General features: G+C 51.6%; 6 protein-coding genes across 6 annotated transcripts; 1 reads left to right on the top strand and 5 right to left on the bottom strand.

The window, feature by feature from the left end:
- Positions 1-1105: 1105 nt before the first annotated feature.
- GLOTRDRAFT_132392 (acetyl-CoA synthetase-like protein) lies at positions 1106-3740 on the bottom strand (the record flags this gene model as incomplete). Its single annotated transcript, XM_007871250.1, has 14 exons — positions 1106-1243; positions 1305-1489; positions 1541-1568; positions 1622-1691; positions 1739-1765; positions 1817-2018; positions 2070-2199; positions 2248-2281; positions 2333-2412; positions 2469-2515; positions 2569-2583; positions 2642-3098; positions 3473-3523; positions 3573-3740. The coding sequence occupies 14 exons, from the start codon at positions 3738-3740 to the stop codon at positions 1106-1108; spliced, it is 1632 nt and encodes a 543-aa protein (XP_007869441.1).
- Positions 3741-5754: 2014 nt separating this feature from the next.
- Positions 5755-7385, top strand: GLOTRDRAFT_132391 (uncharacterized protein; the record flags this gene model as incomplete). Its single annotated transcript, XM_007871249.1, has 13 exons — positions 5755-5817; positions 5871-5925; positions 5982-6032; positions 6081-6310; positions 6367-6411; positions 6470-6523; positions 6576-6635; positions 6694-6781; positions 6834-6877; positions 6925-6947; positions 7003-7023; positions 7079-7295; positions 7347-7385. The coding sequence occupies 13 exons, from the start codon at positions 5755-5757 to the stop codon at positions 7383-7385; spliced, it is 990 nt and encodes a 329-aa protein (XP_007869440.1).
- Positions 7386-7804: 419 nt separating this feature from the next.
- On the bottom strand, positions 7805-8440 carry GLOTRDRAFT_95895 (uncharacterized protein; the record flags this gene model as incomplete). Its single annotated transcript, XM_007871248.1, has 2 exons — positions 7805-8026; positions 8075-8440. 2 exons carry the CDS (start codon positions 8438-8440, stop codon positions 7805-7807), a joined length of 588 nt encoding a protein of 195 aa, XP_007869439.1.
- Positions 8441-10146: 1706 nt separating this feature from the next.
- Positions 10147-10814, bottom strand: GLOTRDRAFT_112232 (uncharacterized protein). The gene is made up of 3 exons (XM_007871247.1): positions 10645-10814; positions 10498-10594; positions 10147-10423 (listed from the first exon to the last, which is right to left on the bottom strand). Exons 1-3 carry the CDS (start codon positions 10672-10674, stop codon positions 10314-10316), a joined length of 237 nt encoding a protein of 78 aa, XP_007869438.1. The 5' UTR covers positions 10675-10814; the 3' UTR covers positions 10147-10313.
- A 132-nt stretch (positions 10815-10946) lies between these two features.
- Positions 10947-11501, bottom strand: GLOTRDRAFT_140656 (uncharacterized protein). Its single transcript, XM_007871246.1, has 3 exons — positions 11375-11501; positions 11230-11311; positions 10947-11170 (listed from the first exon to the last, which is right to left on the bottom strand). The coding sequence occupies exons 1-3, from the start codon at positions 11399-11401 to the stop codon at positions 11061-11063; spliced, it is 219 nt and encodes a 72-aa protein (XP_007869437.1). The 5' UTR covers positions 11402-11501; the 3' UTR covers positions 10947-11060.
- Positions 11502-12343: 842 nt separating this feature from the next.
- GLOTRDRAFT_27743 (RNI-like protein) lies at positions 12344-13351 on the bottom strand (the record flags this gene model as incomplete). The annotated part of the gene is made up of 2 exons (XM_007870966.1): positions 12344-13045; positions 13106-13351. Coding segments are annotated over 2 exons (948 nt in total), but the record flags the coding sequence as incomplete, so codon positions are not given.
- Positions 13352-14572: the final 1221 nt, after the last annotated feature.

Raw genomic sequence — 14572 nt, 5'->3', positions numbered from 1 at the left:
AACCTGTAATAACCCATAGGTTTTTGGCTTCCACCGACATGGTAGATAGTAAAAACCCATAAGTCTGCCGTATCCCATAACCCATAGCTTTTTGAAGGGTCATAACCCATAAAACAACCTATATTAGGAAGGTACAGGTCTCCTTCTCACGAGAATCTGGACCATCTGGACCCTTAATTTTTTGGTTCTCGTGGTATTTCAGAAGATAACCCATACCAGACTCAAGATTCCGTATCTAAACGGTGTCATAAACGACGTCCGGCCTATACCGGATAGGCTGTCTGTCACGCGTACTAGGTAGTCACACAATGTCACACGTTCTGGTAACCCATAGTCTGCAGAAACCCATAACTTTTGGGTTCCACGACCCGTTATGGGTTAAGACAGAGTCGACTGTATATATTCCGACCACGCTAAGTAGGAGGACTCGAAAGCCGGCTGATCAGCAGATACAAATAGGTCAAAATACATGTAAACAGTGCTCGCATTCCCGCAGCGCGAGATACCTTGCTGGTCGCAAGGTACCGTCGAATGGATAGATTCCGAATTGCCCAATCGCAAACTTGAAATGTATCAGTTGTCTCACCCTCTCCCATGTTACATAGAGTTGCGAACAAGGTGAGCGGCTCACTGACATAATGACACCTGTCGCCGAGTAAGAAGAGTACTAAGATAATACAACGCGGCCGGGCTCAGGGTGCAGCTGATGCATCCACCTCGGAACGTTGGTAAAGGGCCTAGTACTCTTCAGCCTGCGGGAAAGCAATTTATAGGTTGCAGGAAGGAGAACACCGGTACCCAGGGGCAGGACTTGACACCGAAGTAGAGGGACCACCAGGGGACCGCCTTCTCAGTACCTCCGGACGTGACGCGTGAAGTCCTCACCCGAGGTCAAGTGTTATTGGTACTATTGGTTGGTCGAACTGACGAGGGGAGTCTACGGCTTGAAGTCTGCTTCAGATTGCATACTTGCAAGCGTTGCAGATCATCATTTATATGTGCAAGGGCTACATACACTCGAGAGTAATACTGCACTCGATAACACGATACACCCATAACACGCATGTCATCAACTCGATGAATACACGGTCTCACAGTCTCAGGCTCAATTGCGGCCACTTCCGTCAGCTTGATCACGAAGAATACGTCTTAACGGCTTCCCAGAAGGATTCTTGGGGATGGCATCAACGAATTGTACACCCCCAGTGAGTCTCTTGTACTCGACTTTGCGGTGATCAACATGCTGCAGAAAAGAAATCAGTACCAGTTAGTACGAGCTGGCAGCATGACGACGAAGTATTCACATCGATAATTGATTTTTTGATCTTAGCTTCTTCCCATGGGTCCTTCATGCGCTCACGGGCACCTTGTGTCGCTACTACAAACGCCCGTGGAGCTTCACCAGTGTATTCGTCTGGTATACCGACAACACAGACATCAGAGATATCCGGATGTTCGTGTAGGACACCCTCGAGTTCCGCCGGCGCGACTACAAATAATCAGGGCATCGCTTGACGAGAGGATCAGCGTACTACTGCACCTTGAAAACCTTTCACTTTTATCAACTCCTGGTCGAGCGAGGTGAGCCTCTGGTAAATGAATAGTATCACATCTGACACACCTTGATACGGTCAATAATGGTTATTTCAGCGTCTCTGTTCATAATCACTTCATCGCCAGTGCGCACCCATCTGAGAAGAGTTACATATTGATGCAGGTGGAGTATGAATGCACGTACCCGTCCGGGGTGAAGGTCTCCTTCGTGCTGTAGCAAGAAACTCTCAGATACGCGGGAGTCATGCCTGTATTTACTCACGCCTCATCGTTCTTGTAATATCCAAGAGCAGCGGAAGGAGTGCGGACCCAAAGTTCACCTTGTTCTCCGATTGCTGCAGATGAACCGTCCCGTTTAACAACTCGGGCTGTGTTTCCGACCAGTAGTCGTCCAACAGCACCATTCTCGCTGTACTGCTGACGGTTAGGAGAAAGGGCCACCGATGAACATGTTTCAGTCATTCCTGGGGAGGTTATGTTAGTCACAGCCTTCCAGGACAATATGCCTTCCATACCATATCCTTGGCCAATAGAACATTTAGGTACGATTGCAATGAACTGACGTTGTATTTCCGTCGAAAGCGGAGCCGAACCGCTCATGATACAGCGAAGAGAGCTTATATCATACTTCGCTGTCATGGGGTGCTGAAGAACATTAGGTCGGGGGCAATGGAATAACTAGGAGCAATGTACCTTGCACAGAAGTACCAGGATGGGCGGCGCGACTCTATGAGGAACGAGGGTCAGGACATGACTGTAGAATGAACATGTTACGCACAAGAGGTGCCTGACTCGATAGGTCTGTATGGTGCTAAGAAATCCTGAAAGCTCAAACTTGGGCAGTATGATTACAGTTATCTGACGGTCGAAATATGAGCGGGACCAAGTATGTGGATAAGAGAAATATTACTGACACCACCGTAGACATATACGTGTGTGAGCACCATCATCCCAGTGACATCTAGGTCAGCGGTCAGCTACTTTTAGCTAGCCGCTGAGAGGTAGTGTACATACGGAAGAAGGGGATAACTACAGGAAATATTCCTGTTATTCTCAACTGCATATATCAATGAATGGATCTACACACCTGCCAGTGCGATATCACCAACCCGGTATCGCGCTTCATCGTAAGGCGAAGGATCGCGATTGAACTCAATATGCCATGCCGTCTGAACCAAATTCGCGATCACTGCATAATGGGAAATTGCTACAGCCTTCGGTTTGCCCGTCGTCCCGCTTGAGAAGAATAGGAAAGCGATTCTCTCCTTTCCCTCGCCCGGATTCAGACGCCTTTCGATAAAGGTATGAGGAGCGTTCAAGCCGTCTGCAATGAGATTTTCGACAGTCGGGAAGGTATGCTGTTCAGAGGTGTTGTCCAATACAATGATGCGACCTCTTGCCATTCCGCAACCTCTGGCAATCTCCTCCGCCACAGAAAGGGAAGTGGAATGAGTGACAAGCAAGGCAAGCTGGATTCCGGCGAGGTGCTCCTTCAATTCATCTGCGGTATATGCTGGATTGGCCGGCCTAAACCAACATATTGACTAGGCGTTTAAAGAGATGGCAAGATATCAACGAACAGGATAACTCCGCCGAGTCTATGGACACTCCTGGAAGACCATAGCGTCAGATCAGCATAGTCAGATGTGCACTATTGATACCATGTGACAACAGGGTAGTCTGTGCCGCGAAGTTAGGCCAATGATAAGCGCTGTAGAAGTATGACCTACCGACGTGGTTTGGAATAAGTAAGCATACTAGGGATGTCAACTGTCAGTCAGAATGCGGCATGCACATTCCAGGAGACATTTTACTATACCAATGTCACTCTCTCCTGTAAGATGAAAAGCCGTCGGAAATACGGCACAAGCATGGTGACTTCGAGTCACAGTGAGCGACGTGATGGCGCCTCACCTACGTTGTAGTCCCGTTTGAGGACAGCAGCGAGTGCTGCCGTTCGCGCGACCACCTTTCGAGGCGAATTCAGCCACTGGCATGATACGAGGGAAATATCGCACCATCTCCCTACTGATCTTCGTTCCTGAAGTCCCATCGATGAACCAAGGGACAGAAGGATCATGCGGAGGACGGGTTGGGTGCTGTTCTCCGTCGAGCAAGAATTGTGGTATGGTCATATTGTCTGGGATCGGAGGCAAAGGTCCTCCGGGGGCGACGATCTCTGACATCTCAAACTACAAAGTGGAAGGCGGGGTGTCCTGTCTTGCCTGATGCACGATGCTGGGAGAGATGTTATAATGTACCAGAGGAAGCGATCGCTTAGGCGTGCCAGAGAGAAAGAGAGAGTTGAAACAAAAGATGGATGGGCGCACCAGTACTATTTTCGTCTTCTCGAGTGCATCATGGTAAAGCGAGTGTAGAGTTCGCCGAACAATTGTATCACGAACGCAAGGACCACGGCCTTTGCCAGGTGATGCTTCAGCATGTACATCACGGATCTCATGTGACAATTCGGCCTTTGAAATAACATCATGGTAAATAAACTCCGAGTCTGTAGCGTACTTTATGACCAGGATCCAGCCGAGAACCTCCCCAAGGCTCATGCCGTTCACTTACTGGCATTACTGCGTGTGACTGGAAGCGACCGCAGCTATCGCGGTGACTGCCTCCCGGGAGAACCTGGACCAAAAATTAGGGTGATCCAGTTCTAACTGCGAAAGCCGCTTTTGGTCGCTTTCTGAGAAACCGCTTTTTCGGCTCGGCCGGAGAATGCGTGGGATCTCGGTCAAGCTGCTGCTTTCTGGCAGTGAACAGCCAATCAGAGATCAGTCAGCGAGACTCGCGACTTCGGACGGAGTCGACTGCGGTTTTGTCTGAGCTGCAATGCATTGCTGTGATCATGATCAAGCTGTGATCTACAGGTGCAACCCGCGTTACACTCATTGTCATGCCCGCATCGTCATTCAGTTATCTTTCCTGTCAAAGCTTTCTGTCTGTCCGAGCCTTTGCAGTAATGCTTCGTGACATATGCAATATGAAACCTGTTAATATTATATGCAAATGACTGTTAGTGGGAGACCATGATCAGTAAAGCTTGCCTCGGATCGAGAACGTCGCGGTCGGTTATACGTCCATGCAGACCACGATCCGCATGTGGTACAGTAATGCCGGGATGTTGGCAAGATGGACAGCTATAGTGCCTGTATACTGTGGTCAGAACTTCTGACCATCACCTACCGATTTCATTCCACGTCCGAGTCGCTGATGACCGCGATGCTAGTAGGTGATCAGAATATGTAACTTTAGGGTGCAACAAGTGAACTCGAAGCTCCGAGAAGATCACCCCATGTTCCGCCTGTGCGGCTTTTGACTCGGAGGAAACCAATCGTGGCCACTGACGATGGAACACAGCCTGTTGTCGGCGCTGGACCCCAGGCCTACAACCCCGCGCGAATAGTAAGACTGGAATCGGGTCATCACGACGCGGTATACAGCTGCTTCGAACGGTGGAGCACCACTGGAACAACCTCAAATATAGGTACAAGTGCCATTTTGCAAGCAGAAACAACTGGTGCGCGATTACTCTCGGAAAGGGATATCATCGATATTCCCAGCGGTGTGACTGAGGACCGCTCCAGGTCCCGTCCAACAGACCTGTTCTAACATCATCTCCCAGGTCTTCGATTCGCGGCATGAAGGTAGAGTGATCCCCGACTCCGACATCCCCGAGAAACACATGGCCGCGGAAGTGAATACTAGGAAGAGATTTCGAACCGGAAAACATTGCCACGGACGCAACTATCCGACCCGTATGTGATCTCCCATGATGCTCTCTGCACACATTCCAGCATACCAGAAGTTTCCCCGTGCCTTCGGCAGCTCGAGTACCGTGTTTTACTGTAGACATCCGTTCAAATGGGACACCGCATGTATGCTCTGCCCATCGAAGCAAGTGACTGTATACCGGGGTATCAGCGTGCCTCAGGCGGTGATGGGCCATATCAACGGCAGCCCCATCGATACGGTGCTCTGGTATTTGTCATGTTGTTATCTCAATTGTGGGTCCGTGGCCTCGAGCATCTACCGCTTGGTCTTTTGTCATCACCGCAGCGGAGCGCCACCGATGTCTGTTTAAATTCACAATATAAGGAGGGTTGACTCTTGGGATACGTTCATCCAGGGTTTCAAACCTACTTACCGAGCTACCTCAGACTGACAAGATGCCATCCGTGGATTTACTGTATGTCTACCCTCATCATTGCGCCCGGGCAATTTGAACTAATCGTGACTAGCGCTGGACCCCAGGTAACTTGGAGCCTTCTCTGTCCTGTATGAAGCTTGTCGTTAACTTTTCTCAGATCATTGGGTTTGCATTCAACTGGATGCTGCAGGGTATACTTACGACGCAAGTGTGTATGTATCTTCTACCACCATACCAATTTGACTTATGCTGACGCTTGTTTGTTTAGACATCTATCATCTATGTTTCCGGAAAGACTCTTTGTATATCCAGGCTCTGGGTACGCTGGGATTGCATAATCGCCTATTCTCTAGACTTACTCTCGCAGTCTACGGAATATTCATCTTCGAATGGGTTCAGACGGGCTTGATTACCGTCGACTACTTCGATGCATTTATCTACCATTATGGCGACATACGCGCACTCACCTCCTACTACAACACCTGGTTCAGCGTAACTATCATGTGCGGCGTAGTTGCCGCAACGGTGCAGAGTGTCTTTGCGTGGCGCATCTGGGTTCTGTCGAAATCACGCATCGTCCCTTGCTTAATCGTATTGGTAAGACTGTTGTGGTATGGGGCTAGTTATAGAGTGCCGATCTAATCTTCCTGCAGCTTGCATCGGCCATGGTCATCATTTCCATTGTAGGCGGCGTGAAGGTGAAGCAATTAGCGCTTCCATCGGTACACATTGTTCAGTGCTGATAGCGATGCACAGATCAAGCAGATTACTTCCGCTACCCAAGCGGCAGCTGCGAGGCCAATCATCACGGTTTGTCAACATCTCCAGCACTGACATCACACTCACCAAAGTTATCTGGTAGACATGGCTCTGTGGAAGTGCTAGCATCGATGTCATTATCGCAGTAGCCATGACCATCTTAGTGGGCAGCTCCTTAGATTGTAGGTAGCGTTACAAATTTGACCTGATATCTCGCGTAGCTCCTGAGAGCCAAATCCGGCATCGCCGAGTCCGATGCAATAATTCATCGCCTCATCCGTCTGGTGGTCGAGAGCGGCAGTTTGACTGGTGCGTTTAATTCCCCTTACCCCGACCTATGCTAATCCGAAGCATCTATCAGCATTTTTCGCCGTCATATTCGTCATATTCTTCAGTGTGTGGCCGGTAAGTTGCCCGTCTGTATGTAATATTGTTGTACTTACTGCTCCCAGAATACACTACTCCATGAATGCACGTGAGGACCGGTATTCCTTCATATTCAGAAATCCTTCTCATCGCAGGACTGCTAGTGCCCTAGTCCTCACAAAGCTGTACGCCTTCAGCCTCCCATCGCAGCCTTGCCTTCGTGTCAACGACCTGATTTAGCTATTCCAACATGCTCCTGACGAGCTTCAACAATCGCATTTTCGTACGGGGTACAGGATTCCCAGGCACCAGTTCTTCTCGACTAGCCCACACCTTGAGCAGCGGGAGTGAATTTTCTGCTCCTCGGCATGGAGCATTACGCGATCTGAATGCCGTGAGAATCAATGTAGCGCAGGAAACATTCGCACACGATGACATAGCTCTGCAGGACGCCCAGGTATGCAACGGAACTTATGTGACTTTGCGAGAAGTAACAGCGTCTTCGTAGGAGTTCAAGTCTCAGGAGAAGCTACCGATGGCGCGGTGAACAGGAATGGGACGCAACTACGACCGTGTCTGCGCTACAGTGTTCCGGTCGCGATGGAATGGACATCTACCATTAGTCTGAGTCATCTGAATGACATACTTAGCTCGCACAACGGTCTATACGCACCACCGCCTCGCTCAAAAATGTGTCAAGTGTTTATGTTGTAGATTTGCGGATGGAATTAATCCGCTTGAGCATTGCCATTGGGAATATAATTGATACCGTGTATTGAGATTTTTACACATGATTCTAAACTATATTAGCGGTCAGCGTGCACTGCATCATATTACCGCAATTAAAAACCGGCACATTCCCGCTGTAAGGGGCTTCAGGGGCAAGAAAAATAACTGGTTAATCAGCCTGACATCGGCATACCTGTCTGCCCCTTCACTGACCTACCCTTCCGCAGGTGACTCCGGCTATCTCGCACCCATGACCTCGAGGGCTACGTCCCGGATGCCGCTCTCCTCTCGCCGCGGACCAGGCATGCTGATCAGCAGGGATACTTGTACCGCCTCGATCGCCCGCGAAACTGGCTCGCGCGATTGGAAGATGAGGCAGCGCGCACGGCGTTCGAACATGGCAAGCACAGAATCCGCGTCGGTAGGCGGGCGGAATCCGATTAAGGACGCGGAGAGAGGCTGGGACCCGGTGTGTCAATTGCTCGGGCGCAGGGAAGACACACGCACCTGCACGTCCCTCCAGCGCCCCTGCGCCTGCTTCGCCCCGAGCATGACTTCCGCATACGTCGGACGCTCGTACTCCGATCCGCCGCTGCTCACTCGGGCGGACAAAGGCGCGTGCAGCGGATGCGTCCAGCCGACAGCGGCGCGCCTCCGACGCGCAAAGGGCATACACTTGACGATGGTGGCGGAGACGATTGCAAGGCAGAAGGCGGCGCCCAAGAAGCACGACATGATGAACTCGTGCCGGTCGGGGGTGTAGCGTTTGAGGATCGCAGGGGACGTGGACAGGCGTGGAGGCGACGCTACGGGCTGCGATTGCGCAGCCATGGTATTGGCTTGCCTGCTTGTAGGAGGTGGGACGGAGGGCATGGCAGGGCATGGACGGTAGAAATACAACAAGCCTGAGGTGGTGGAGATGGAGGTAGTAAAGACTGCACATAGCTATCCTCCGTAAAGCTTCTTATGTGGAGTATCATGAGACGATGAGCAGGCGCAGTGGAACGTCAGTGGTCCTCCAGCCATCATTCAGGATGATAATAGATGCGATAACCGCCTGAGCATACCCAGGGCATATCGTCATGCTTCGAAAGTGCAGCGGCCTCCAACAAAGATACAATGAGGCTCGCATGGGTCCTTTCCTTCTCGTCTGCCAGGACTAACCCGAGACAGAGTCCACGACCGTGCTCCAGAGATCAGCGGTACAAGCCCAAGACTTACGGACCGGTGGATTAGCAAGTCGCCGTAGTACGATGATAGTGCGAATCAGCGACAGGAATGAATCCGGTGTCTGTCAGTTTTGAGCTGCTCATGTGAGGGGCCACGACCTTGTCGCTTCTGCGTCTGCGGTACACAGACTGAGACGTGGCATTCACGGATGCGAAGGTTCGTTGAGCGTGCGCGTTCGACGAAAAATCTTGATATTTGTGGTTGATGGATTCAAGTCCCTCCCTCGCACAGGGACTTGAGTTACGCATTCGTCAGAGACTTGTGCTTCCCGGACACTGTCCAGCAGGCTCTGCGCCAAGTAGGCTTATGCCAATATCTCGTCGCCCGGTCTCGGGTAGCTAGATCCGTCGACAGAAGACCGGAACGCGTATGGTCTATGAATTCCATGGAATTGGGTCCCTGCGAGTACGTCCATTGCCGAACAATGAGCTAGAGACGAGATGAGACGTCCATTTCGACTTTGGTTATCTGTAAGAGGGGACATGCCGCAAAATCGAAGCCAGACGTTACGTCCCCAGGACCAGAAGAGGAGCGCTTTGTTCGATATATTCCGGCGACGTAAATAAGGATGCACTAGTATCAAGGCCGGAGTAACGTCCAACGTAAGGATTTGCAGCAACTTGAAACTACACCGAGTCGCATGTCCATCCATAGCAATCGCAAGCAAGACTACTGACAGCACCAGATTAATACCAGAGCAGTCGCATCTCATCGAGTAGCCTCCTGTTGGGAGCACATCCGTCGTTATGTCTCCGCACAACGTTATTCGTTCGGATGCAGGCGCCGTACGGCTAGAGTGTTACGGACATCCGGTGAAAACTAGAGTAAGTAAGTATGGATCGAAGTCTTCTCTCATGAGGGCACCGGCAGGTGCCTGCCAAAGGATACGTCCATCCGGTACAGGGCAAGGATAGCAAGAGGATCGATCTGAACTTTTGGGAACGCCTCGTCCCGGATAGAACAGCTCTTTGCAGGCAAACCCAAGAGACCGGGTATGAAGTGGCCAGACAGGTCAGTCTTGCCATCCATGATAGTATCGACGCCCGTCCGTAGAAAGATGTCGCAGCTGGGAGATGTGACCTTTGGCGCTATTCATATTATAATATTATTTGTGTACGCAATTGCGTAACCCCTCCGCCCCTTCGCTGCAAATGGGGAGAAGAACGCCGCGGACGAGGGGAACGCAGACCAAGAATCGTAGAGATCAGTCAGTGCACTTTAGCTCGAGTGGATGTGGTGAAGAGGAAAGCCCAGCCGCCCCTAGCCCAGCGCCACGGCCAAGCCACGACCGACGGCCCTCGCGGTCTACTTCCGTATTCTATGTGCTCCCCCTCATATACAGCAATATCATCCACTCTCAGACAACAGTTAGGGCATCATATAACTCATACAGTGGGGGTGGAATTAGGACACGTCGGTATCACAATATAATACAGTAGTAAACTGTCCTCGAGCAGCGCGCTCTATGACGTTTCAAACTCCTGACTTCATTACTCTTCTTCCTCCTCGGGAATTATTACGACTGCTTCGACCCGCTATGCATAGCCTCCCGCACGCCCGACGACCCCGACTTGCTGTCCCCACCCAGCTGACCCGCGCCCTGCGCACTCGCAGGCTGCGATTCGTCTATCCAATCCAACACAACACCCAAAAATACAGTCAGTGTGAGAGTATGCGATCCAGACGAGTGGTATACGCACGGTAGATAGATTGACCCTGCTCTTCTGACTTGCTCCGCTTCCCAGCAAAGTAGAGTCCGAAAATCGCAGCAGTCGTGACGGCCATGGTGATCGCGGCCTGTTGCTCCCCGTCAGATTCATTCCATTCAGGTTCCGCCGTCGACGTACCATGGGGCGGCTCTTCGGGCTTTGGCTCATGTTGTGTGTGGTCCGTGTAAAGGGTAAAGAAACGGTAGTTCGATTTATGAGGCGATAGAGAGAGGGGGTCTATATATGCACACCCAAGCGATCAATTTCATAGAGGTGGTCGCGGTGACGTCATGGTCTTCCTGATGCCCTGTCCGCTCCGTCAGGACTTTGTGGCTGTCATGCCACGGCCACTGTACGACGCCGTTATACATCCGTTATACGCGCGACACTGGCAGTAATACGATGAAAGTATTGGTTTATATCGGCTCGGACGGATGTAACAGGTCCACAAGCAAATCAATCAATGCAACGTCGTTACAGGTATTATTACATTACACTCTTCAATTCATCTTCTGAATCAATCCGCTACAAACGGCGTGCACGGATGAGCCCCCTCAGCGATCGTTACTCGGCCTATCCCCAGTAGCAGCGGCCGTCTTCTGGCGCACGTCGCCTACGGACTGCTGCATCGTGCTATTCGCGTCCTCCGGCTGCTTCGCGCGAGCTATGGCCAAGGACCTCAGCATCATGTAGGATTCGTAAGAGTGAATTGGGAAAACTCACGATCGGTGGAGGTCATCGACCCAGCAGACGAGCGGACCAGGTACACACCTAGGCCTGCAGCGGCGGCAGCGGCGCCGACCATCTACGCACAACGTCCCGTCAGTGAGCAGCCTTCCTCTGGCTAGTCACTGGGTCTGCGACGTACCAGGGTGCGGTTGGGTGCGGTGCTCATTGTGTTTATGTTTTGGTGGAAGTATTATGCTGGCCTAAAGCAAATGTGGCAGACGGGTTTTGTATGCCAACGCCATGGTCGGATGAGGGATGGAGAGCGCAGAGGAAGCGCGGGGTCCATGACGTCGATGAGATCATCCACTGCAGCCTGGGAGCCGTGTGAATCTAGCGGTCTCATGGGACCCATCAGGGACCAGCCACATTCTGCCACAATCGCATTGGAAGATGGAAGTTAAACTACAGATTTGGGTTGGGAAAGAAACTGAAATGATTGTACTGACAATCCTCCGCGTTTAGACCATGTGCTTATGAGCTTTATCTTCGCATCACCTATATTGACAGCTTCACCTCGGCCTGCCATACGTGTTCACTAGGCTTCTGGCAAGATTATACTGCATCCAAGAAAAGAATCGGCAGAGTATAAGAGCGTAGTTGTGTATAGAGTGGCTGCTCTGAGTCCTCCCAAACGATACCGTCGAATGAATTATCAACAGCTCCAGAAATCAGACCCAATAAAGCCGTGAAAGGCTGCCAATCGCGAGAGATGTACGCGAATCAATGCACAGTACGGCCAGGCCGTATCCACGATCAGCGAGACGAGAAATCGAAAGCAAGATAGATTCAGATGTAACACCAACGATACAAAGTCAGGTATACAATACAAGTCCACACATTACACGGTATCCGCACCTAACACCAAGGTATAGCACATACAAGAACGACTGGGGGGGGGGGAAGGGGGGCCGGAAAATCAAACAGGCTCGTGCATGACACAGTCGACCTTCTCGAGCCACGCCCGCCGCAGCTTCTCCTTCCGACACTGCAGGCTATTCCCCGCGCCCAGACACGTCCCGTTCGCACAGGACCCGATACTCGTGTGGAAGGGCAGGCTGCCCGGGTCGGGAATGCACGTATACTGCCCGCCGCCCGTGCTGGGTGTCCGCGGCAGCGTCTCCGGGTCGGCAGCGTACGCGAATATGCGGAGACACTGCGCGTTCGACAGGCGCGGCGCGGCGAGGGACATGATATGCAGCTTCAACTCGGTGGGCAGCCGCGGCATGGAGGTAGCGTCCTGTTGAGGGACAAGGGACTCTGCGTCGCTTCGTCTGGAGCGGAGGAGTACTCGGCGCGCGAGGACCAGCAAGGACAACGCTTCTTTCTCCCGCATCCTGGCCAGGTAGTCGTTGCGCTCCATCACTCTTTTCAACTCCTTCTCGCGGGCCGGCCATTGTGCTAGGGCGTTGAACTCCCTCTCATCCAGTACCCCATCGGGCCCAGGCCCGGGCACTGGGCTGAAGTTGCCTAGCATCTCCAACCGGGTGAGATTGTAGTTGGACACGGTCACCGCGCGTATTATTTGACCGACGGCATGGGCTCCCAAGCTGTTGCCGTTCAGTCTGAGCGTGCGCAAACGGCAATGGGGGGAGATGAGGTAGTGGATGAGGGGGTCCATGGACCGGTTCGTGATATTCAGCAAGGTCAGGTGCAGTTCCCGCAGGTGACGAGCATGAAGGGCCGGGAGAAATCGTGATATGAAAGGGTCCGAGAGGAACGTGTTTGTCGCTAAGGAGAGCATCTCCAGAGAAGAGGAATTGAGCGCCTCAGCGAATCTGGTGACGACCTCAGGGTCGCCCCGGAAGGCATTCTGCAAGTCACGTCCGCCTGTCAATAACTCCGACGGAGACTGTAAGAAGATGCAACGTACACCCTGCAGGAGCAGGCTCTTCAGCGCGTGATTATCTCGCAGATAATCTGCGATTGCAGCCAGCCCGCGATCGCCAATGTTATTAGAGTTCAGGCTGATCTCCTCGATCCTGTACCCCCGGCCTTCTTCAGAGCACAGGTAGTCAAACAGCGTAATGCATCCGTCGTCCCCGAGGTCATTGTGGCCCAGAATCAACTTCGTGACGACCCGCCGCGAGCGGATGTCCTTTATGATGTCCTTCACCCCTGCTGAGCCGTCAGTATGGTCCACGAAGCGCTTCGTGCAATACGACAGTCGTGGCTGTAATCACACGGAATATGAAGCGCCCACTGCACCGTTCCCTCTTCCACCACACCGCACCCCGACAGAGCCCAAGAATAGCTAAAGACGTCCTGTCCTCACCTTTGTTCGCACATTCCACGGTGCTTCGTTTCGACAGCAGAACAGCCGCCGATGTCGGCTTCAGCGTGACGTGCGCAGCGCTGGGCCGGCTCTCGATTGTCGTCGTCCAGATGGACATGGTCCGAAGGAAGCTAGAGTCTGCATAGACAAGGAGCTGTTCTTGAGTCGAAATAGACTGCACTGTCCGCCGGCAAAAGGTTACGTATGGCGGTGGCAGTATGTTGCGGCGACTGCCGAGAGGGTAACTCAGAGCACGAGACCTAAACAACGATGGCCGGACAACGGCACGTCTATCTGAGAAATTGGCGTAAGCTCAGGCTCCTAGAACCATCCGTCTCGCGTCCTCGATCCTCTCTGCTAGGGCGTGTGTGAAGATGTTATCTAATATGGCTTATATAATGTAATTTATTTATAGCTGTGTTTCCTGATTAAGCCGAACGGTGAGGATGAGGCACTGGGTACAATACCCATTTTGAGTCACTGAGAAAGTGTGAAAGGAACCGGACAAAGGTCAGATTTTGTTCATAGTGTTGCCTTGCAAAACAAATGGAAGTTCAATGAACAGTACTGAACAAAGATCATATCCTGTGTCACAATCAGATTTTTGCGCACTCAAAAGTAGTATTATTCTAATTCATTTCACTGACTGTGCAATGGATAATCATGAAAAAAGTTTGACCTTTGACCTGTTATTGTCAAAGTTTTGTGCATGCTCAATATGGGTGATGTACGCAGTGAGGACGCTATGAGACGGCTGGCCCAACTCGTCGTCCGAGGTTTCACCGGAATTATGTAAGGTAGCTAAGCGACTAACGACGCGTTGGTTTACTGTTGGTTTATTGACGTTCGTCGACTGCCCGATTCGGATTGAGGCTTGCTCTATGTCCTCTGCTCGTCTGCACATTGACGGCGGGGGGACGGGGATAAAATCTGACGGTAATATAGCAAGCCATTTCTTAGATAGTGAAACAATAATGCACGAGTGTCCAGGGGTCTGTTGCTATATTTTCGATGAATAGATTAATTTACATACAATGCAAAGTCCAAGCACCAAGTTCTTCATTG

The sequence above is a fragment of the Gloeophyllum trabeum genome (genome assembly GCF_000344685.1).
Source record: "Gloeophyllum trabeum ATCC 11539 unplaced genomic scaffold GLOTRscaffold_00013, whole genome shotgun sequence".
Taxonomy (NCBI): Eukaryota; Fungi; Basidiomycota; class Agaricomycetes; order Gloeophyllales; family Gloeophyllaceae; genus Gloeophyllum; species Gloeophyllum trabeum.
This window is presented reverse-complemented; position numbering and strand designations above follow the sequence as displayed.